At 44.4% G+C, this 25,150-nt stretch overlaps 1 protein-coding gene across 1 annotated transcript in view; it reads right to left on the bottom strand.

Annotated features, from left to right (window-relative positions):
* CNGB1 (cyclic nucleotide gated channel subunit beta 1) overlaps nt 1-25,150 on the bottom strand; it is a 96,304-nt gene that overhangs the window by 22,249 nt on the left and 48,905 nt on the right. Inside the window, exons 18-23 of the mRNA XM_043526465.1 lie at nt 10,666-10,773; nt 4,792-4,949; nt 3,723-3,893; nt 2,868-3,076; nt 2,189-2,239; nt 1,422-1,508 (exon numbers count right to left, since the gene is read on the bottom strand). Of these exons, the coding sequence (XP_043382400.1) occupies nt 1,422-1,508; nt 2,189-2,239; nt 2,868-3,076; nt 3,723-3,893; nt 4,792-4,949; nt 10,666-10,773 (784 nt within the window). The remainder of the gene's footprint in view (nt 1-1,421; nt 1,509-2,188; nt 2,240-2,867; nt 3,077-3,722; nt 3,894-4,791; nt 4,950-10,665; nt 10,774-25,150) is intronic.

The raw sequence follows: 25,150 nt of genomic DNA, 5'->3' as shown, positions 1-25,150 counted from the left end.
GCCAGCTGAGTCCTGACTGGTGCGTGGCCACAGCTGAGCCTGCTTCCCCCCAGTCAGCCCGGGAACTGCTGGCTCCCAGCCACAGCCCTCTCCTGGGCTGTTTTAAGCCCTTTAAGGCCGGAGCAGGTGACCACCCCACTACAGCAGTCTGATCTGTCTTGCCTACCCCCAAGTTTCACCTCACTTAAAAACTACTTGCTTACAAAATATAATAATACAAAAGTGTCACAGCCCCACGAATACTGAAAAATTGCAAAGTTTCTTATTTTTACTATATAATTATAAAATAAATCAATTGGAATATAACTATTGTACTTACATTTCAGTGTGTAGTATAGAGAGCAGTATAAACAATTCACTGTCTGTATGAAATTTTAGTTTGTACTGACTTCGCTAGTCCTTTTATTGTAGCCTGTTGTAAAACTAGGCAAGTGTCTAGATGAGTTGATGTACCTCCTGGAAGACCTCTGTGTATCCCCAGGGCTACGCTTACCCCTGGTTGAGAACCACTTCTTTAACTGAGAAGAACTATGTTTCACCTCCAGGCGCCCTCCAAAAAATCTCATTTCCCTTTCAATTGTACTCCTACAGTAGTTCTGTATCAAAAACTACAGAAGGTGGGAGATGAGAGATTCCGATGCTTCTTTTAATTATCACTGATCTTTTTTATTTTATTCAGTACTTTACAATTTTAAGTATGTTTTAGGGCTGGGGTAAGGCGCTGGATTGACAGCCCTGGAGACTCAAATCTTCCATGAACCTTTCAAATCTTGGCCTTTCTCCTAATCCCAGTTCATTAGGGACCATCCTGAGACTAGTGACTCATTTCACATATGCCACAAAATAGGTGGTAATGACTTTCACTTGCTACTAACGTGGCTTAGATTTGAACTAGGGACTCCATAGCCCACTGAGCTATCTAATCTTCTAGCTGAAAGTAGCTTTCATATGTCCTCAAATTTTTGAAACATTATTGTTCTTTCCTTTAAAACCTTAATTGCTTCAAAATCTCTCACAGGAGAGTTGTTCCCTGCTTACCTCAGATCCCATTACAGCAATGTGGAAAATTTATAATCATATGATATGGAACTCACTCCTGTTGTCATTGGAATCAATGGCAAAACTTCCATTATCTTCAATAGACACAGGATCAGACCCTTAGTATGTGCTCTTACAGTCCCCTCCCCCAAATAAAAGAAATTATGATGCTCCTAATGACAACTAAAATGTATGGCAACTTTTAGTAATTCCTTCAAAAGGACAAACCTCTTCCCCTCCCTGCCCCCATGCAATTATACTGTCATCTACAATTAATCTACTTCTGCAGACAGCAAGAGTGCATCAAAAACAGTACAAGATTCTGCCACATTAACTAAAAATGCAGTCACCTCCCCCCTTGTTTTTGTACCCTCCTGACTTACCTTAAAACAGCGAGGCAACCGCAAGAGAGAATTTACGCCAACTTTGAAGTAAAAGAAATCCAGGGGAAGAAGGCAGAACACGTCCATCTAAAACTCACATGTGAGATCACAACAGAAAACACGGTGGTGAATTGAAATCATCATGGGGCTCTTTTGCTTCTATCAGTACTCAGGAAAGGGTGTTCGGGACCCAACTCTGGCTTCATTTACTAGGAAGCAACTTCCATTGAAATCAATACGGGGATCCAGGGGTGCAGCAGGGTAAGTCAATGGAAATAAAACTCATGTTCTGCACAAATTAGGCACGAACTTCCATAAATTTGTACACATAACAACCGGGGCGCTGGCAAAGCCAACATTGCAACAGGATCTCCACCACCCTTAAATGTGTGCAGCCTGCTGTCTTGCCCACCTCCAACTAGCTCTCCACTTCCTAGCCCTCTCTGAGGAGGCTACTGCTGCCTTTGGCACTGACACATCAAAGTGCGATCCCCAGTTATATATGGCTAGCCCTTGTCCAGACACACACCCAGGGTACAAGGAAAGGCTCCTAGCCTCCTTTCCATTCCTTTCATACCCAGACAGGGCCATCCTAAACCTGGCCTACATCTGTCAAGATAACTATCACACAGATTTTAAAAATTATTCCGGTCCTAATATGCAGAGGTGTGACTAATAACATGAGGATATGGATTTCAAAATATGATTGTAATGTGTCCTTTAAATAATAATACATATGTGTAAAAATCAAACACAGTGTGTCAGACCTTGAAGCGTTGGGATTTCAGGTAGTTCTGTCGCATGGCCTTTTTATCAGTCTAGATGAGAACAGGAAACAGAGGGAAACATCATCACTGGTTGGCGGTGAGGTTTACTGACCTGCACCTGATTGAAAAGGCAGAGAGGAGGCACCTACACGATGTCATCAGATACTTCCTTCCTACTATATAGAAGAGGGGCGCAGAAGAGTCCTAATTATGTGGGGAAGGGATTGCGATGGGAAATGACATCTTCCCCCCACCACACTATAGATATTGCCATGACCTGGCCACAGTGAACATGGTGGTTCTTCTGTATAAGGAAAACAGGGAGATGTGGCTTGATAAAAGGAGGGCGGGGGTGTTGAGGAACAGCCTCACTTAGCTGCACATTCTCCTTAGGACACTGAGTAAATTGTAGATCCCAAAGCCTCTTTCCATAGCTTCTCCTCTGCACAGTGAACATTTCATGATGTACTCTGTGGGTAAAAAAATTCACTCAGGGCCAACGAAGTAAATAAGGGAAGAGGTGGGAGAGCTGCCTTTTTGCTATATGTTCTTATCTCCCAACGTTTGCCAAAAAACCTTTCTATGGACTTCAAGAATTACAACAGGAGGTACCCAAAGCAAGCCAAAGTCCCGTTTGAAATTTTGCCTTGTGAGGGAACCGCTACTAGCTGCTACTTACGATTATGTCTCCTCCTTGGACAAACTGCAGGCGGACCTGAAAGACAGTGATGTCCAGAAAGTAGATGAGGTCGCAGAGATAGTCTACAAGTAGCCACCAATGGAGGTTTTCAGGCATCTGGTATGGAAAGGCCCAGCGTACTGGAATCAGCCAGCAGTTCCAATTCCAGGCCAGAACAACAAAGAACAGCCACAGCACATACATCAAATCTAAGCAGAGGGAAGCACAGGTCAAAATTAGTGAGCAGTTGACACGGAATAGCCACATATTGTCCACAGGGGTGACTGTAAGGTGAATGAATTAGGCACTAAAAATTAAAGGGAACAAAACTTACTAAATTCCAAGCACTTTATTTCAGGCTGCCTTTGCTCTGCTTTCAGATAATCCACTTTTTTTTTTCTTTTGCAACTACACTGAAATAGCTGCTGGCTTTTGGAGAGAGCTGACTCTTAGAAATGAGCCAGGTGGTTAAGAAGAGTGAGTAGCTGGCGGGGAAGGAACTGGGTTTTCAGGAGATTTTCAGAGCAGTCTGACAAGGTCTGTCAGACAAAATGGCCAAAAACCACTGGTGCACTGCTGCCCTCGCCAGCTGTGAGGCAAAAACTGAGGCTAGCTATGATACCTAAAGGCATTTATCACTTCCTTCTGCTCTTCCAAATGAAAAAAATTCAATCATAGACAGGGTCTAAATCATTCCTTTCTTCCTTCCTTGGTGTCCTTACCACTCTCCCAACTCTCCCATTTCTTTCTCCACCTCTCCTCCTTTCTTTCCATTCCATCTCTACTTTTATCTTCCCTTTCTCATAAATGGAGCAGCAGCATTATCTCAACCAATCGGATTTTTCAATTACTTACTGGTGAGAGGGTCTATGCTGCTCGGGAACCGGTACTTTCTCACATGGCTCAAACAGGGGCGGCATCTGAATTTGCAGCACAGCATCTCACAGTAATGTTCCTCCACTTCGGCTTCTGTCTCTTTGCGTTCTGGTGGTGGTACTGGTTCTGGAGAGGTTTTCTTGGAAGGAGCTATGAACATTCATAGAAATATTGAAAGCAGCCCAAACTTCTCTGACGGGCTGAAGTTCTCATGTTTGTCCCTGGTCATTAAACTTTTCTCTTATTAACATAGCCTCTTCCTGAAAGGCCAGTCTGCATTCCTAGCTAAGAGCTTTGTTAATGTTCATGACTTTTACATTCTCTTCACAGACCAGCCTCTCTCAAAGTCTAAGAAGCAGCTCAGCCTTCATGCCAGCTCACTCCTGTGTCTTTCATAATTATAATATAATATTCTGCACTTATACTGCTGTACATTTCAAAGCACTGTCAAACTATTCGTAGATTCATCCTCACAACACTCTGTTGCAGTATGGAAGTATTATTACTCCATTTTACAGATGAAACATCTGAGGAACAAAGAGATTAACCTGAATTGCCCAAGGTCACACAAGTCTATAGCAGAGTAAGGAACAGAACCCAGCTCCCCTTAATTCCAACCCTTTGCCTTAAACAGAAGACCATCCTCCCTCTCTTTTTGTTGGGTAATGATTGCTAATTATGCCACGTCATCTGGAGCATCTGTTTTGTTTGTTTGCAATGTGCATTTTTTTGCCTATGGAACGAGACTGAAATTACCAATCATTTCACTGAGGATCTTTCAATAGACTTGAACACCGCTCTAAGAGGGCTACTCATATTCATTGAACCATCATGTCCATACACGTCTACTCAACAATTCTGTCTCCTTGTATGTACCCTTTATCTATTCTTGGAAGACAGGTAAATTATTAAGTTTCCAGGCTACAAAACCAAATCATCATTTTTATTACTTGGGCTTTACCAAGCCAGTTTCTCCAGCTCAGTAACTTTTGCCTCTTGCTCAGCATTCCCTGTCTACTGAGAGGTCCCCAACCCGGCTGTAACTCACATGCCACAGGGGTCTCATCATCAGAGGTAGTATCTGGGTCAATCAGTTTCTCTTTCACTTTCTCAGTCCTGTCTTTAAAGAGCCTCACCAGCTCCTGCAGCCGGTCGTTGATTGTTGAACTGTTCTGGCTTGTTGCTGAACCTACTCGCTTTGGCAAGCTGCAGAAAAACCATTAGAGAATTTACTAATGTAAAATAAAAGAAGAGTGTCAGTTCAAAGCCCTTTTCTTCACCTGTAGGACCCTTAGTTAGGATTCAACCCTGTCAGTGTTGCTATTGCATAACCGTACACGGTCACGTGTGACCACTACAGTAAATTCAATCTCATGGATTACAGTCAGAGAATCATAGAAACGTAGAGCTGGAAGGGACCTCGAGAGGTCATTGTCTCCCCATGCTGAGGCAGGATCAAGTGTACCTTTAGACCATCTGTGACAGGTATTTGTCTAACCTCTTCTTAAAATCCTCCACTGATGGGGATTCCACAACCGAAGTAGTGGTAACCCATTCCATTACTTAACTAGAGTAACAGTTGGAAAGTTTTTCCTAAGACCTAAACTAAATCTCCCTTGCTGCAGATTAAGCTGGTTACCTCTTGTAACTACCTTCCATGGACATGGAGAACAATTGATCACCATCCTCTTTGTAACAGCCCTTAAGGTATTTGAAGACTTATCGGGTCCCCCCTCAGTCTTCTTTTCTCAAGACTAAACATGCCCACATTTTACTCTTTCCTCATAGAATACGGACCCTGGACTTCAGAAAAGCAGACTTTGACTCCCTCAGGGAACTGATGGGCATGATCCCCTGGGAGAATAACATGAGGGGGAAAGGAGTCCAGGAGAGCTGGCTGTATTTTAAAGAATCCTTATTGAGGTTACAAGGACAAACCATCCCAATGTGTTGAAAGAATAGTAAGTATGGCAGGCGACCAGCTTGGCTTCACAGTGAAATCCTAGCTGATCTTAAACACAAAAAAGAAGCTTACAAGAAGTGGAAGATTGGACAAATGACAAGGGAAGAGTACAAAAATATTGCTCGGGCATGCAGGAGTGAAATCAGGAAGGCCAAATCACACCTGGAGTTGTAGCTAGCAAGAGATATTAAGAGTAACAAGAAGGGTTTCTTCAGGTGTGTTAGCAACAAGAAGAAAGTCAAGGAAAGTGTGGGCCCCTTACTGAATGAGGGAGGCAACCTAGTGACAGAGGATGTGGAAAAAGCTAATGTACTCAATGCTTTTTTTTGCCTCTGTCTTCACGAACAAGGTCAGCTCCCAGACTGCTGCACTGGGCAGCACAGCATGGGGAGAAGGTGACCAGCCCTCTGTGGAGAAAGAAGTGGTTCGGGACTATTTAGAAAAGCTGGACATCCGAGAGTGCTAAAGGAGTTGGCGGATGTGATTGCAGAGCCATTGGCCATTATCTTTGAAAACTCATGGCAATCGGGGGAAGTCCCGGACGACTAGAAAAAGGCTAATGTAGTGCCCATCTTTAAAAAAGGGAAGAAAGAGGATCCTAGGAACTACAGGCCAGTCAGCCTCACCTCAGTTCCTGGAAAAATCATGGAGCAGGTCCTCAAGGAATCAATTCTGAAGCACTTAGAGGAGAGGAAAGTGATCAGGAACAGTCAGCATGGATTCACCAAGAGCAAGTCATGCCTGACTAATCTAATTGCCTTCTATGACGAAATAACTGGCTCTGTGGATGAGGGGAAAGCAGTGGACATGTTATTCCTTGACTTTAGCAAAGCTTTTGACACGGTCTTCCACAGTATTCTTGCCAGCAAGTTAAAGAAGTGTGGGCTGGATGAATGGACTATAAGGTGGACAGAAAGCTGGCTAGATTGTTGGGCTCAATGGGTAGTGATCAATGGCTCCATGTCTAGCTGGCAGCCGGTATCAAGCGGAGTGCCCCAAGGGTCGGTCCTGGGGCTGGTTTTGTTCAATATCTTCATTAATGATCTGGAGGGTGGCGTGGATTGCATCCTCAGCAAGTTTGCAGATGACACTAAACTGGGAGGAGAGGTAGATACACTGGAGGGTAGGGATAGGATACAGAGGGCCCTAGACAAATTAGAGGATTGGGCCAAAAGAAATCTGATGAGGTTCAACAAGGACAAGTGCAGAGTCCTGCACTTAGGACGGAAGAATCCCAAGCACCGCTACAGACTAGGGACCGAATGGCTCGGCAGCAGTTCTGCAGAAAAGGACCTAGGGGTTACAGTGGACGAGAAGCTGGATAGGAGTCATCAGTGTGCCCTTGTTGCCAAGAAGGGCAATGGCATTTTGGGCTGTATAAGGAGGGGCATTGCCAACAGATCGTTCCCCTCTATTGGACATTGGTGAGGCCTCATCTGGAGTACTGTGTCCAGTTTTGGGCCCCACACTACAAGAAGGATGTGGAAAAATTGGAAAGAGTCCAGCGGAGGGCAACAAAAATGATTAGGGGTCTGGAACACATGACTTATGAGGAGAGGCTGAGGGAACTGGGATTGTTTAGTCTGCGGAAGAGAAGAATGAGGGGGGATTTGATAGCTGTTTTCAACTACCTGAAAGAGGGTTTCAAAGAGGATGGTTCTAGACTGTTCTCAGTGGTAGCAGATGACAGAACGAGGAGTAATGGTCTCAAGTTGCAGTGGGGGAGGTTTAGGTTGGATATTAGGAAAAACTTTTTCACTAGGAGGGTGGTGAAACACTGGAATGCGTTACCTAGGGAGGTGGTGGAATCTCCTTCCTTAGAAGTTTTTAAGGTCAGGCTTGACAAAGCCCTGTCTGGGATGATTTAGTTGGAGATTGGTCCTGCTTTGAGCAGAGGGTGGGCTAGATGACCTCCTGAGGTTCCTTCCAACCCTGATAGTCTATGATTCTATGATTCTGTGATAGATCACATTTTCTAAATCTTGTAACATTTTTATTGCTCTTCTCTGAACTCTCTCCAGTTTGTCTACATCTTTCTTAAAGTGTGGCACAGGCACAAAGTTGACCACGGTACTCCAGCTGAGGCCTTACCCGCGTAAAGCACAGCGGAACAATTACCTCTTGTGTCTGACATACAACACGCCTGCTGCTCAACTTTCTTGCAACTGAATCACATTGTTGGCTCATATTCAATGTGTGACCCATTATAACCCCTGGATCTTTTTCTGCAGTACCACTGCCGAGCCCGTTATTCCCATGACAGGTAAAAGTTGATGATTCTTTTTAAAAAATCTGATTTTTTAATTTACATTAGATTTTATTTTAATAAAATAGAGGGTTTTTTAAAACAAATAAACCTACTTAAACTTAATTTTGAAATTATGACAACCTATGTTAGCCCTAAACTTACTCTAATCTATTGAAATCATTGAAAACATTTTTTTAATTACGCAGTATATGTTTACTGCCAAAGTTTTAAAGAACGTCAAACCACTGAACTGATGGAAGTCACTAGCTAAGCACCTCAAGCCTGGGTTTGTTGAAGTGCTAAACCAGCTTTTGACAGCAGTAGCCTCTTCTGCAGGGGAGAGAGAATATTTTCTTCATTTCCGTTTATTTAACTAGTCCAATTCAATGATAGTTCATTCAAAGTTAAAAACCAATAGGAAGTAGAAAAAACCAGGAAAGCTTGTTTTCCTCTTCTAATCTATGAATAAAAACTAGGTGTAAGAGGATGAGATCCACTATTTCTAAAATCTTAAAGGACACAATCAGTTCAATTCACTAACTACTGATAATACTTCCTTTGTTTAATAAATTAGTTTTAAATGCAAAACATGTTTTGATCAACTTTTTTCTTATGTATGCAGCACTGTTAAGGTAGTTTTATTTAACTAATTAAAAACACCTTTAACATGCTTGGTTTTTTGCATTTTTAATTGCATTCAAATTCCCATCCAAATAGAGCTTCACACAAATCACAAGTAAAAAATTAATCATCTAGTAAATAAGAAATGCATTATTCACCATTTTCTAACATAATAAAAAATGTAAAAAATCAGACCCTGAATAAATGTAAGTTCAGCTACCTCACTGCTTAAATAAATGTATATGGAAATAGTGTATTCTCCTGGTTTGCAAAAAGAAGCACCAAATTTAGTGAAAAGGCTGTATTTAGTTGCCAATCAACTTTCTTTTATTGTTTCCAACCGATGAGAATCCACCTTTCTTGAGGAACATAACTAAAAAGTACAAATGCAAAACATATTAAAATCTGATATTTAAATCAAGGTTTGCTGCTTGCTGATTTAAATCATATTTAAAATTTGTCAAGAACAAATCATCCCAAAACAACCTGATTTCCTTCTTTGACGGGGTTATTTATTATTTATCACTGTATTATCCCGCCTGCTATATTTTCCACTCCATGCATCTGATGAAGTGGGTTTTAGCCCACAAAAGCTTGTGCCCAAATAAATTTGTTAGTCTCTAAGGTGCCACGAGGACTCCTCATTGTTTTTGCTGATACAGACTAACACGGCTACCACTCAAACCTAGGTGCTTACAGTGTCACAAGCCCATACAGTATGTTTGCTTCAAAGGGGAGACAGTGCTAGAAAAGACTTGGTAATTACTAAGAACACATGCTACTTTCTGCCATCACTCGCCATGCTCTGTCATACCAGGAGAGGGCTTTGGTTGAGAACCACTGGATGGAGCTGTAGGGGAAGCCTGTGGACATGTAGGGGGAAGCCTGTGGACATGTAGGCTGTGAATTCCCCTTTCAGTCTCTCACAGCTGTCTTGACTAAAAAATTAGGTCAGGTTAAAGTTAGGTTGTGTTAACTAATATGATTGCAAAGTCATGTTTAACCTCAGTGTAGACAGAGACAAGTCATGTTTAGCTGCATGTCAACTGGGTGTTGTTAACGCTAGGGTTCTAATAGGGTTTATTCATGATCAGCTGACACAACAATTTCTGGTTTCAGAGTAGCAGCCGTGTTAGTCTCTATTCCCAAAAAGAAAAGGAGGACTTGTGGCACCCTAGAGACTAACAAATGTGTTTGAGCATAAGCTCACTTCATCGGATGCATGAATTTCTGTCTACATGGATTGCTAAATCATGGTTAACATTGTGTTAGTTCAAGTGACTCCTCAAGGTCATGGTCTCGCATGATCCAATTTTTTTAATAAAGACAAGCACTCAATGGGTGAGGTTCCTCTCAAGACTGTTGCATTAGTGGAACAGTGTAAAGAAGTCCGAGACTGAGTACACATGATGTAAAATGCCCTCTCATTCCAGAAAGGAGAAAGAGGATGTTTCTGAACAACTAATACAAGTCGGCAGCACTGCATTTCTATAACACTGTTCACATTAAAAAAGCAGCCATCTTCTCTGCAAGCTAAGCCAAATCTTTCAGTGATGTCTACAAATCTGGCAGCACTTGGCAATGGTATTTTTTTTTTTTAAATCTTCCTTAAATATGAACCTGTATTATAAAATAGAATAGATATTAAATGCAGCTTTTAAATGAGTCCTCAACTCTGTGATTCAAAATTAGATTATCCTTTCACTACTTATACAGTCTATGGTTTTTGATGCAAAAGTTCTAGGCCAGCAAAATCACGGAGAACATTTTTCATCGCGGTGCATGAAGAATAACAGGAACAGTTTCAACTTTGGTAACAGCATATTTCCTAACCCACTGTGCTGAAACATCTTACACCAGTGCTAGATATCCATCCATCTATCCACCTATCCATTTCTCTGTTGTATCTTAGGTATTTCTAAGGTGCCAGTCACCTTTGTATCTATGCACCAAAGGTGCCACAAGTACTCCTTTTCTTTTTGCGAATACAGACTAACACGGCTGCTACTCTGGCACCAAAATATGAAATCCTAATAACTACACTGATTCATGAATCTGGGCCTCTCATTCTAGCAGTATACCCAACTCACTCTTTTCTCTGTAGGTTGGACCGGCCAGGCGAGGCTCTGACTGGAGACTTAGCTGGGGATGGCACAATTAAATCGTCTATGCTGTCCTCCTGGGAGCGTAGCTTCCTCCTAAAGAAAAATGAGTAAATGGCATCATGAACAAAAACAATCAGAAAGAAAATGTTCTTTGCCCCTCCTCCTCTCTCTCTCTCTCACACACACACACAAAACACACACACACTCACAAGCCTCCAGGAGAGGCTTAAAAAAGTTAAACTGAATCAGAGTAATTTACAATGTAAAATAACAGAACTGCAGAGAGAGCTTTAGTATTGTTGGCTGTAACTCGGCAACTCGTGGTATAGGACGCCATCAGGTGGTCAAGGGACATCTATTTAGAACACATCACCGGACATCGGCAACACCAGGAGGGGTGAGCTGGAGTGCCATTGAGAAGCAAAGTCGGGAAAGTAACTGAAATACTTCTCTGGGGGATTGTATTTACTGAGGGACAACCAATCCTAAATTCTCAATTACTGAGGGACAATCTACACTTATTGCTATATTTGCTTTCCACAAGCTACTCTTAGTATAACCTTTTATGAGTGCTGTATCTGAATATTTGGATGCTAATATCTAAACTGTATCATTACATTTATTAACCTAAATTGGGGATATTGCAGATTCTGTACTATATTTATTGTATGACTTTTAAACCAAACTTTGTACTTTTGGATAATTTAAGTATTATACCTAGATGTATAGACACTCGTTCCTTAACCTGTGTATTTGATCATTTTAACGTTAGCTTCAATAATAATTTTTGAATCTGTTCTTGTCTCTTGTATCTCAGTGACAGAATGCTCTTAGCACTTTGGGGCCCAGATTGCTAATGGGGCACTATTTAATATAAATAATAAATAATCAAGGACCAAATGCTGCCCTCAGCTGATTTCAACAGACTTAGAGGTAAAACAAACAATATTCTGTGTTTTGCATGGGTTTTATGCAGCTGATGGTTCTTAACAAAGCTAATTCACCGAATAGAGATCTGAAACCTCACTGCACTGTACTGGACTTAAATTTTAGATACAAGACATTCCAGTGACTTGGTACCAAAACAACTCATGTGAGTCGTCGCTGGCCTCCTCATTGTATAAGGATGCCTTGCAGTCAAAAAATGAATTAACATGGGGCTTAGCAAAAGACAAATTTGCACCCATAGAAACTCCAACATATTTTCACTAATTGCGTATGTCCTTTATTATTCAAGCCCACATGTTTACAAGAATGCAAATATTATAAAACAGTACACTGGTCTGCAGAGTTGGTCAAATGTCTTTTTGAAAGTAACAGTCATTCTTTAAGGAAAAGCAAGCATCCTGCTTTGCCGAAAAAGTACAACCCCCTCTTTTCATTTCCTTAAAGACTCTTACCTGACACACTTTAAAATCAACCTTCACATCCACCAGAATATGCAATCTGTCTTTTTGTGTCATGTGAAGTTTGGGGAGAATGCCTCTAAATTTATTTTCAAATTAACACAAATGCCCTTGGGGAGATAAGAAAGAGATATCTGTCCTCTAGAAATGCTGAATGTCTGGGGACTCAGAGAAAAGGCTTTGATAGTCTGCTGTGGCTGCAACTCACCTACTTTCCTGGCAGATGTTACAACCTACCAATGTCAAGTCAAGGAGAGAGCTGGAAGATTAACTGTTAAGTAAGCTAGCAGGTTATGCACAAACTGGTAATTACTGTTTGTTTTAAACTGTGAAACACTTGTTTTAACGTCTAAAAACTGCATGAAAACGCCGAATGAATGTAACTAACTTATACAGGGGACACTCAAAATATATAGTTCCCTTATTTTAAAACAAAATACTTAACACTAAAAAAAAAAGAAAGAAAGGAGTTTAAAGTTCAGCTGATTTTAAACACTGGTGGGGGTGGGGTTCTGTGGGAACCTGGGGTATCACGACTAAATACCTTGAAGATATGCATGTGTGTGTAAGTGGGTTGAGGAAGTTAATATTTTTAACTGGCCTCACTTTCTTAATTGCCTGAGAAAGTACTGAATCTCTGTGTGGTACTCCCATTAGAACATACAAATGGCATACTGGGTCAGACCACCAATGGTCCACCTAGCCCACTTTCCTGTCTCTGACAGTGACCAGTGCCAGATGCTTCAGAGAGAATGAACAGAACAGATCGATTTCAAGTGATCCATTCTGTGTCACCCAGTCCCAGCGTCTGGCAGTTGCAGGTTTAAGGAGACCCGGAGCATGGAGCTCCATCCTGGCTAATAGCCATCGATGGACCTATCCTCCATGAACTTATCTAATTCTTTTTTGAACCCAGTTATACTTTTGGCCTTCACAACATAGAATCATAGGACTGGAAGGGACCTCGAGAGGTCATCTAGTCCAGTCCCCTGCATTCACGCCAGGACTAAGTATTATCTAGACCATCCCTGACCGGTGTTTGTCTAACCTGCTCTTAAAAATCTCCAATGATGGCGATTCCACAACCTCTCTAGGCAATTTATTCCAGTGCTTAACCATAGTATCCCATAGCAAAGAGTCCCATACGTTGGCTGTGCGCTGTGTAAAGAAGTTCTTCCTCTTGTTTGTTTTAAATCTGCTGCCTGTTAATTTCATAAGGTGACCCCTAGTTCTTGTGTTACGTGAAAGGGTAAATAACACTTCCTTATTCGCTACCTCCACACTATTCATGATTTTATAGACCGCTTCATACTCCCCCCTCCCCCCCCCCCGCAGCTGCAGTGGTCCATATCACTAATCATTTTTGTTGCCCTTCTCTGCAAGACTCTATGAGCTGATTTTGCCCTTAAATACACGATGGCTGCACTTTCAATCGAAGTCAATATGCATTATGGCTCTATAGCGAAGGTCAAACCTGGGCTAGAAAGAATAGATTCAAAGCCCATTAAAATCCACTGATTTAAATGGGCCTTGGAACAGGTCCTCTGTGGCTAAGATGGCATAGCTATTTAATAGGAGTGTGTTTCCATGAAGTAAAAGTTAAGCACGAAAGAGATTAAATAAATAATCAACAATGCAACCTCAGGCACAAATTCCAAAGTCTGTTCCATATATACGAAATTCTGCACATTTTTCCACTAAATATACTTATTAGTACCTATTTGAGCAATCTAAATAAATGTAGAATATTGTTACTGATTGACTTATAAAGTAGCTTTCACAGTGCTGTTGAACTCAAACCCAGCAGAGCTTTGCAGCCATGAATCTTAAAATAACTAAAGGAAAAGAAGCTTTTAAAACAGAGTGTGATGCACAGGCAAGAAGATACGCACAAACCACAAGGCACAAATTTGAAGGAACTGAAGTATGAAGGATTTTGAATACAAGCAATAAAAATTTAAATTGCATCTTCAAGTTCACAGGTAGCAAAAGGAATTGCCTAAATAAAGACAGGTTTCAGAGTAGCAGCCATGTTAGTCTGTATTCGCAAAAAGAAAAGGAGGACTTGTGGCACCTTAGAGACTAACCAATTTATTTGAGCATAAGCTGAAGTGAGCTGTAGCTCACGAAAGCTTATGCTTAAATAAATTGGTTAGTCTCTAAGGTGCCACAAGTCCTCCTTTTCTTTTTGCCTAATAAAGACACCACATGCGAAATGTGAAGTCTTGGGCAGGGGAAAGGGAGGAGTCGTGCATTTTGCAGCGTTCTGAAAAGACTGTCTTGGAAAACCTGACCAGCCAGGGAAACCAATAAAGAAATCGATGCAATGCTTCAATGGCAATAGAGCAAAAGCATGAACCAGAATGTCAGCAGGGTCAGAGATAATTCTCTGAATTTTGAAAAGACAAAATAATTAGCAGAACATGATCTAGTGCAAGTGTCAGGGTGAGTGGCCAAAGATCGCCTAGTTCTAGTCTGGTATGCCTAAAAGCTATCAGGTTTGTCCTTGTGGCAGATCCTTTGGCTCATATTGACTGTATACTGGAAAATGATTTTTTTTTTAAGGTTAGCTTCACTATTGTGTGTTTTATTGCACTATGCTTGGATGCTTATGATAGGTACCTTACAAATATATCATTTATATTACTGTAGCAACGAAAGCTCTAACCAAGATCAAACAGCTCTGTTGTACTAGGCACCGAATGCTACAAATGGAATGGGGGAGAGTCCCTGCCCTAAACAGCTCACAAGCGAAATAGACAAGAAAGACAAAGGAAGTACTATTAGCCCTATTTCATGGATGGGAAACTGAGGCACGGAATGATTTAATGATTTGCTCATATCTATGGCAACTGGAAACTGAACCCACTTCTACTGAGTCCCTATCCAGTGCCTTAACCAGGAGACCATCTTCCTCTATTAAGTATAAAAATTAGGGCTGTCAATTAATCGCAGTTAACTCACATGATTAACTCAAAAAAATTAATCGCAATTTAAAAAATTAATTGCAATTAATCACACTCATAACAATAGAATGCCAATTGAAATTTATTAAATATTTTGGATGTTTTTCTGTATTGATTTCGATTACAACACAGAATACAAAGTGCACAGTACTCACTTTATATTATTATTTTTTATTACAAATATTTGCACTGTAAAAATGAGAAACAAAAGAAACACTATTTTTCAATTCACCTCATACAAGTACTGTTGTGCAATCTCTTAATCGTGAAAGTGTAACTTACAAATGCAGATTTTTTTTTGGTTACATAACTGCTCTCAAAAACAAAACTGTCAAATTTAGAGTCTACAAGTCCACTCAGTCCTACTTCTTATTCTGCCAATCACTAAAACAAACAAGGTTGTTTACATTGACAGGAGACTACTTCTTATTTACAATGTTACCTGAAAGTGAGAGCAGGCATTCGCATGGCACTTTAGTAGCTGGCGTTGCAAGGTATTTACATGCCAGATATGCTAAACATTTGCATGCCCCTTCACGCTTCAGCCACCATTCCAGAGGACATGCTTCCATGCTGATGATGCTCATTAAAAAAATAATGCTTCAATTAAATTTGTGACTGTACTCCTTGGAGGGAGAATTGTACATCTCATGCTCTGTTTTACCCGCATTCTGCTATGTATTTCGTGTCCTAGCAGTCTCGGATGATGACCCAGCACATGTTGTTCGTTTTAAGAACACTTTCACAGCAGATCTGACAAAACACAAAGAAGGTACCAATGTGAGATTTCTAAAAATAGCTACAGCACTCGACTCAAGGTTTAAGAATCTGAAGTGCCTTCCAAAATCTGAGAGGGACGAGGTGTGGAGCGTGCTTTTAGAAATCTTAAAAGAGCAACACTCAGATGCGGAAACTACAGAACCCGAACCACCAAAAAAGAAAATTGACCTTCTGCTGGTGGCATCGGACTCAGATGATGAAAATGAACATGTGTCAGTCCGCTCTGCTTTGGATCGTTATCAAGCAGAACCCGTCATCGGCATGGACGCATGTCCTCTGGAATGGTGGTTGAAGCCTGAAGGGACATATGCATTTTTACTGCTTCTAGCATATAAATATCTTGTGATGCCCACTACCAAGAGTGCCATGCAAACGTCTTTTCTCACTATCAGGTGACATTGTAAACAGAAGCAGGCAGCATTAACTCCTGCAAATTGTAACCAACCTGGTTTGTCTGAATGATTGGCTGACCAAGATGTAGGACTGAGTGGACTTGTAGGCTCTAAAGTTTTACATTGTTTTATTTTTGAATGCAGTTATTTTTTGTACATAATTCTACATTTGTAAGTTCAACGTTCATGATCAAGAAATTGCACTACAGTACTTGAATGAGGTGAATTGAAAAATAATTTTTTTTGTTTTTTACAGTGCAAATATTTGTAATCACAAATAAATATAAAGTGAGCATGGTCCACTCTGTAATCTGTGTTGTAACTGAAATCAATATATTTGAAAATGTAGTAAACATCTAACAATATTTAAAATAAATGGTATTCTATTGTTGTTTAACAGCGTGATTAATCGCGATTGATTTTTTTAATCGCTTGACAGCCCTAACATAAATAAATATAAAACCTGCTACTGGGACATATGCAGGATCCTGTGACAGAGAAAGAATGAATACAGCTTTATCTGTGTGCTATTTTATACCTTCATGAGAAGCATTTTGGGTTTTTAGACAGAGCTAGAAAATTGTTCACACTTCGCCTCAAAAGTATTTTTATTAAACTGTGCCAAAGATCAGTGAGATGATTGCCTTTGAGAAGCTGCGTGAGCTGGTTATGAGACAGGCTCAAGCAGAGAGAGGGAGCATCAAAGAATAAGACTTATGATTACTCAAACAGCTCAAATACTCCATGAAGGACGAATTTCACTGATTTTTTTTAATCACTCTCAGACAAAATAAAATTTGCATTGTGCTTGCTCAGTGCATTAATGGACTGTGTTTTAGTGCATCAGCCAATTGGGAACATTGACAATGGCAAGGAAGCAAGGAAAAGAAAAATGTTTCAAGATCAGACCCCGGGGATCTAGGTTCTGCCTATCTATCTGTACATCTAGATATTTACACTGGTCTCTTCACCAAAGTATAGGAACTCTTTAGAATCCAAGTTCTGTTCCCAGTTATGCCACATCCCTTCTTTGGGACCTTGAACAAGTCATTTAACTTTGATGTGCCTCAGTTTCCCCTCACATGTAATACGGAGAACAATATTAGCATATTTCATAGGGTTGTTATGGAGTTTGATTCATTAATATCTGCAAAGTGCTTTGAAATCCTCTGTTGGAAGGTACTAAACACCTTGAAGGATCTCCCTGTTGGTGAAAACGAGTGGGGAGATTTGGGAACATTTTCATGATTGTTTGTTTGTTTTTCAACCAGTTCTACTTTAATAGCCCATTAGCCACTGGCCAGGATGCATTCATCTTCATCAAAAAATGCTCAATATGCAACGGATATGAATGTTGAATAGCAGCAGCAGTCAACTGCAGGGTCTATGCTAGAAAAGTATTTGTGGACTTTGACATTCATGACAAAATCACACCAAACAACTGACACTCGTTTCAAGTTCAAAACTTCCACTGGTTTACAGAGAATTTTAGTTTTATATGACGGTACACAACTCATTGTGGTCACAAATAAAAGGAATGGTGTGACTCACGGAAAATCTGTATCCGAGACACTTATTTTACAAATTGTGAATCATTCAGCATGATATTATAGATCTAAACCATGTATGACAAGTGTCACTGTATCAAAATGATGTCCCTCTTAGTCATCAGATGACAAAGAAATGAGACAAATGGACGAAGTTCATGGAAAAACAGGTTATTGATCAGTGTGGAAGTTACACCACTTGATTTAAAGGAAAGCAACCAAATAGTTATAAAGTAGCCAGGGACTAGTAAGCAATCTATACTGTTTGATCCAAGACCACTTATCAAGAAGAAAGACATTCTTGTCACTTCCATAAATAATTATGATGAAAAGGACAGTTACCTGTTCTGTAACTGGCGTTCTTCAAGATGTGTTGCTCAGGTGTATTCCACAGTAGGTGACTCCAAGCTATATCTGTTGGAGGTGGGTAGGAGTTTATGAGTTCCCAGGACTCAGCACCACCCTGCCCAACCCAGCGTCATTTCTAGTTTGGGAGACGATCGCATAACGCGACGTAAACATGTGGACTGAGGACCAAGTGGCAGCCCTACATATGTCTTGGATAGGGACATGGGCTACATAGGCCACCGACGAGGCCTGAGCCCTCGTAGAGTCGCCCTGACGATCGGTGGTGGGGAAACCCCTGCCAGATCGTAGCATGTGCGTACGCACAAGGTGATCCAGCGAGAAAGGCACTGGGTGGAAATGGGTTGCCCCTTCATATGCTCGGCCGAGGCAACGAACAGTTGCGAGGATTTCCGGAAGGGCTTAGTCCGATCTAGATAAAAGGCCAGCACCCTACGCACATCGAGCACATGAAGGCGGCGTTCCTCATTGGAGGAATGGGGCTTAGGACAGAGCACTGGAAGAAAAATGTCCTGCTCCATATGGAAGGCAGAGACCACCTTCGGGAGGAATGCAGGATGTGGGCGAAGCTGGACTATATCCCTGTGGAAGACCGTATATGGGAGTTCCGAGGTCAAGGCCCTGAGCTCCGAGACACGTCGGGCTGATGTGATTGCTACAAGAAATGCTACTTTCCATGAGAGGTAAAACCAGGAATACGTGGCCAGGGCTTCAAAGGGGGGCCCCGTGAAATGGGACAACACCAGGTTTAGGTCCCATTGCCATACGGGGGATCTAGCATATGGGAATGAACAGTCTAAGCCTCTCAGAAAGCGAGAGGTCATAGAGTGGGAAAAGATCGAGTGGCCTTGCACCGGTGGGAAGAGCAGGTGAGCGACCTCCGAGTGGAGCGACCACTCGTACTGGGGGGAGAAAATCCTGCTGAGGCAATCGGCTCGCACATTGCGGACACCGGGCAGGTGAAAAGCTCACAGGGAGATATCGTGGGCTATACAGAACTCCCATAAGCACAGGGCTTCCAGACAGAGGGCCGAGGAACGAGTCCCGCCTTGTCTGTTGATGTAGTACATCGCCACGGTGTTGTCCGTAAGAACCCTGACCACCTTGCTGCGAAGGTGCATGCTGAAAGCTATGCATGCCAAACGAATCGCCCTGAGTTCCTTGACATTTATGTGGAGGGACAATTCCAAGGCTGACCACCTCCCTTCAGTTTGCATGCTCCCTGTGTGAGCTCCCCAGCCCAAGCCCGATGCATCGAACACCAGGTCTAATGATGGGGTCACCTCCTGAAAGTGAACCCCTTGCAGCATATTGTTCGGGTAAGACCACCATTGCAGGGAGGTAAGTATCGGGGACGGGACAGTGAGAACCTTGTCTAGCCTGTCCCGGGCCTGATAGAACTGGGAGGCTAACCAGAGCTGGAGGGGCCTCATACGTAGCCTGGCATGGCGGACTACATAAGTGCATGCCACCATGTGTCCCAGGATCCAAAGGCACGCTCTCGCCGTTGTCACCGGGAACCCTGTGACCGAGGCAATGAGGTCTCGTAGGGCCTCAAACCCGCCCAGCGGGAGAGATGCTGAGGCCCTGGAGGAGTCCAGCAGCGCCCCGATGAACTCTATGAGCTGTACCGGAACTAACGTTGATTTGGTCTCGTTTACCACTAGGCTGAGATCCGCGCATGTGGACCTGAGCAGCTCCACATGGGCCCTTACCTGGGCCCGAGAGTTGCCCTTGAGAAGCCAATCGTCCAGGTATGGGAAGATTTGTACACCTTGTTGTCTGAGGTAGGCCGCAACCACCGCCATGCACTTTGTGAAAACCTTGGGCACTGTGGAGAGGCCAAAAGGAAGGACTGTAAACTGGTAGTGGTCTAACCCCACTAGGAAGCGGAGGAAGCGCTTGTGCCCCTCGAAAATGTGAATGTGAAAGTACGTGTCCTGAAGGTCCAGGGCTGCGTACCAGTCCCCCGGGTCCCGGGAGGGGATAACAGAGGCCAGGGACACCATGAGGAACTTGGAACGGACCAGGAAGCGGTTGAGACCCCGTAGGTCCAGGAGGGGCCTGAGACCCCCTTTTGCCTTGGGGATCAGGAAATACCGGGAGTAAAAACCCTTTCCCTGGAATTCTACCGATACTCTTTCCACCCCACCGAGGTGCATTAGCCGTTCCACCTCCTGCCCTAGGAGGTGGGCATGTTCTGGGTCCCCCAAGCCCATCGGCAAGGTGGGGTGGTTGGGCGGGGCTGAGGCGAACTGCAAAGTGTAGCCCCTGGAGATGGTGTTGAGGACCCATTGGTCCGATGTTATACGGGGCCACGTCATGCGGAAAGCAGAACACCAGCTTTATTAATGTGGGGGGGTCTCCCCGGCAACTGCCCTGGTACCCCCCGGCATAGTCAAAACCGCCTCTTTCCCTGCTTCTTGCCCTTGAAGGGCCCGGGCTGTGGGGCAGAGCGGGACTGACGCTGAGACCGACGCTTCTGGTCTCTCGGCCTCTTATACGGCGGCTCGTATCTGCTCCGCGCAGGTTGAGCCGACGTTTGCAGCTTGGCCTTGTCCTTAGCTGGAGGCATGTAGAGTCCCAAGGTTTGCAGGGTGGTATGGGAATCCTTCATCCCGTGCAGGCGGACATCCATCTGATCTGCGAACAATGCTTTTCCGTCAAACAGCAGGTCCTGCATGATGGACTGGGCCTCCGCCGACAGTCCAGACAGGAGGAGCCACGACGCTCTGCGCATGGATATGGTGGAAGCCATCGAACGGGCTGCCATATCAGCCGCATCAGCTGCTGCTTGGAGGGTTGCTTTGGCTGCCTCCACCCCTTCCTCCACCAGAGCCTTGAAGTCCTTCCTTTCCTGCTCCGGGAGGAGTGGTTCAAACTTTGGCAGAGACCCCCAAAAGTTAAAGTCATATCGGCTCAGTAGGGCCTGATGATTGGCCACCCTGAGCTGGAAACTTGACGAGGAATAAACCTTTCTACCAAAGGAGTCCAGTCTCCTGGAGTCTTTGTTTTTGGGGATGGGTGCGGGCTGGCCCTGTCGTTCCCAATGGTTTACTGATTCCATAACCAGAGAGTTAGGTGCCGGGTGGGAATAGAGGTACTCGTGGTCCTTAGCCGGCACAAAGTTCTTCCTCTCAGCCTTCTTGGAAATAGGGGCTAAGGAAGAGGGAGTTTGCCACAAGGTGTTGGAAATATTGGCTGCTCCCTGGTGGAGGGGTAGGGCCACACGGCCCGGTGCTGAAGACGACAGCACATTAAAGAGTGTGTCGGACGGGCCGTCCAGCTCCGCGGCTTACAGATGGAGGTTGGACGCCACCTGCTTTAACAGGTCTTGATGCGCCTTGAAATCCTCCTGTGGGATAACGGGTGGCGGTGCCGCTATGGCGTCATGGGGGGCGGCCCAGAGCAGTGGGCCTCTGGCGGTACTGAGGAGTCGACCCCCAGGTCGGAGTCTGGGCAAGGGGCTGCTGACTCGTGATTTGTTGACTTGTCCCTCAGCTGAGATGGAGAGGCCGATGGGGCCTGGGATGCCCCGGCCACTGAACGGGTTCCCATCTGGGTGGGCATCTGTGGCCACGGTGCCCATTGGCACCACTTCCCCTGCCACGGGGCCCCTTGCCACTGTCCAAGTTGGGGCCCTGGAGGTGCCAGCTAGTCCAGCTGAGCCCCGCGACCCAGTGATGGGCGGCTGGGTGCCGAGGCTGAGGTCACCATCGAACGCACGGTCCCATAGGAACGGCGGGAGCAATGGTGCCTGCGATGCCATCTTCCGCAGGACCGGGACTTCGACGTCGAGGACCGGTACCCGTCGGAAGTGCTGCTCCGGTACTCGCCCCGGGGCCTGGGGCTGCAATGCGTGAGATGAATCGCGAGGAGAGTCCCGTGTGCAACGTCTGGCAGATCAGGAACTCGAACGGGAGCATCAATGTCGATGGTGTCAGGACCGGCTGTGGTAGCTGTGACGCGAGGAGAAAAGTCTACGGCACCTCTCAAGGTGCCTGCGTCTGCTGCTACGCGGCATGGAGATTCCCTTAAGACTCCCTCCTGGGCGGCGAACTGGTTAGCCTGACTACGTGTCGAACGAGGCAGAGTGGGAGTCCTCGCAGTGGGAACTGCGCCGCACTGGGGCGGTCTGGTGAGCACCCAGCGGCGGCTGGCCACGGGACCGAGGGCCCGTCATCGGCGGCGCCCCGGGTACCGGCAAACTCAAAATGTCTCACGCGGCCTGGAGAGCCTCTGGCGTCGATGGCATCCTGACTGCCGGAGACACACGCACAGACAGTGCTGGGCTGCTCTGCTCATCACGAGTCAGAGGCTTCGGGCCCCGGGGGCTGCCCAACGCAAGGGACCAGCCTCTCCCTTTCCCTTCCCTCGGTGCCGCTGCGAGGCACAGCTCTTCCCCTGCTTCTTGGAGGGGGAGCGGTGCCGGCTGGAGGAGGGGACTTCACTGCACACCGAAGACACCGTGCCAGGCGCCAAATCCGCTCGGCATGCCGGAGTTGGGGCCAGCACCGATTCCATAAGGAGAGCGCGAAGCCTGATCATAGAATCATAGAATCATAGAATCTCAGGGTTGGAAGGGACCTCAGGAGGTCATCTAGTCCAACCCCCTGCTCAAAGCAGGACCAATCCCCAATTAAATCATCCCAGCCAGGGCTTTGTCAAGCCTGACCTTAAAAACTTCTAAGGAAGGAGATTCTACCACCTCCCTAGGTAACGCATTCCAGTGTTTCACCACCCTCCTAGTGAAAAAGTTTTTCCTAATAGCCAACCTAAACCTCCCCCACTGCAACTTGAGACCATTACTCCTTGTTCTGTCATCTTCTACCACTGAGAATAGTCTAGAACCATCCTCTTTGGAACCACCTCTCAGGTAGTTGAAAGCAGCTATCAAATCCCCCCTCATTCTTCTCTTCTGCAGACTAAAGAATCCCAGTTCCCTCAGCCTCTCCTCATAAGTCATGTGTTCCAGACCCCTAATCATTTTTGTTGCCCTTCGCTGGACTCTCTCCAATTTATCCACATCCTTCTTGTAGTGTGGGGCCCAAAACTGGACACAGTACTCCAGACGAGGCCTCACCAATGTCGAATAGAGGGGAACGATCACGTCCCTCAGTCTGCTCGCTATGCCCCTACTTATACATCCCAAAATGCCATTGGCCTTCTTGGCAACAAGGGCACACTGTTGACTCATATCCAGCTTCTCGTCCACTGTAACCCCTAGGTCCTTTTCCGCAGAAGTGCTGCCTAGCCATTCGGTCCCTAGTCTGTAGCGGTGCATGGGATTCTTCCGTCCTAAGTGCAGGACCCTGCCCTTATCCTTGTTGAACCTCATCAGATTTCTTTTGGCCCAATCCTCCTGATGTCCCTCTCCTTCTTAGTCCGCGGCTTGAATGACCTGCAGATCTTGCAGCGCTCACTTACGTGAGTTTCACCCAAGCCGCGAAGACACTCAGCATGCAGCTCACTCCTTGGCATGGAACGGAGACAGGAGCCGCACGACTTGAAGCCAGGGGCACGGGGCATACCCCAAGCCCACTCTAACACTAACGAGAGGTACTACTAAGAACACTGGGAAAGGCTGCAGCAGAGCTGGAGCAGAAGTTCTGACTACCTTCACTGGTGGCAAGAAGGAACTGAGGGTGGGGGAGGGCGCAGCTCCCCTCATAGCGCGATATAGAGGTGCCACTCCAGGGGTCGCAGCGGTGCTCCCCCGTACGGGTACTGCTAAGGGAAAAAACTTCCGGCACCGGTGCACGTGGTGATCATGCCCACCTACTGTGGAATACACCTGAGCAATCACTCAAAGAAGAACACATAATTCTCCAAGAGACAGCAAGCAACCCAGTGCTAAGATAAACTTCCTCAGGCCTGTAGGCAAATAACTGTTGACACATACAAGACTCCTTCCAATAGAACATCTATTACCCAGCAGAGAAACCAGCGCAGGACTCCTAGGAGACTAAATAAAGAGGCCTGAGAATCTTGAATGAGGACTCAAAAATGTTGTAGCACAACTGAAATATGGTTTTCATCTTTTATGATGCTTTCTTCCCAGGGCATGACCTGCAAATTGTTGAATGCAAAACACTTCTAATAGATTTTTCCTTCTATTAAAATGAATTAGATGTATATTTTCCCCTCCAAAAATGGGTGATATTGTGCCTATGAAAGATTCGAGAGAAGATGATTGACTGCATCTTAGAATCCTAGTATAGGCACAGGACCTCTAGTGGTCATCTTAAGAAAGTTGAACTAAAAAATCACACAAACAAGATATATCACACCCTGCGAGTATACTGTCTGCTCCTTTAATAAATACTCAAAGAGCAGGCAGCTTGAAATGCTCCAAACTGTATGCACACTGTGGATTTAAAAGTTATTTTTCTCACATCACTGACAAACACCACTGATAAGGAATGCTCATTAGCTAGGCAGTATTTATATGGGATCCACCAATCCAGGACAGTGATCTGTACTGTCTGTTCCTCCTCTGTCTACTAGATGTCAGCATCACAATGAGGTATCTAGCTATAGATGAAAGGGCTATACAGAGAAAATTTAAATGAAGGTTCTAGTGTGCACATGCTAACCAAGACTACTCCAGGACACACAAATATCTAATCTAAATACCTAAAAGCCACCTCTATAAGAACAGATGGGTTTGAGCCAAAACCCAGGATCCGATTATGCCTGAACTTTGTGGAGGTTTAGAATCTGAATGCAATTCTGAAATTTCTGCCTGGTTCCTATCTCCACAATAGTCCAAAACTAAACCACAGATCCTAAAGCCTCTGATTTGGGGGTGATTGAACACTGGGTCAAAATATTGCATCTCGATCCACTGTTAATAACAAGATGCCATATTAAGCCAGCTCAAGAATTCTTAGGAGGAAGGTTCCTTGAATCTGAAATATAAACACCAGGAATACAGTCCAGGTTTTGCAACAGATTTAAATATATGGAAGTAGCTGGACCTCTCACCTGCAGTATTAGGCCTTGTTTATACT

This window comes from Chelonia mydas, chromosome 12, assembly GCF_015237465.2.
Source record: "Chelonia mydas isolate rCheMyd1 chromosome 12, rCheMyd1.pri.v2, whole genome shotgun sequence".
Taxonomy (NCBI): Eukaryota; Metazoa; Chordata; order Testudines; family Cheloniidae; genus Chelonia; species Chelonia mydas.
The sequence above is the reverse complement of the archived record's forward strand: the minus strand, read 5'-3'. Positions and strand labels throughout refer to the sequence as shown.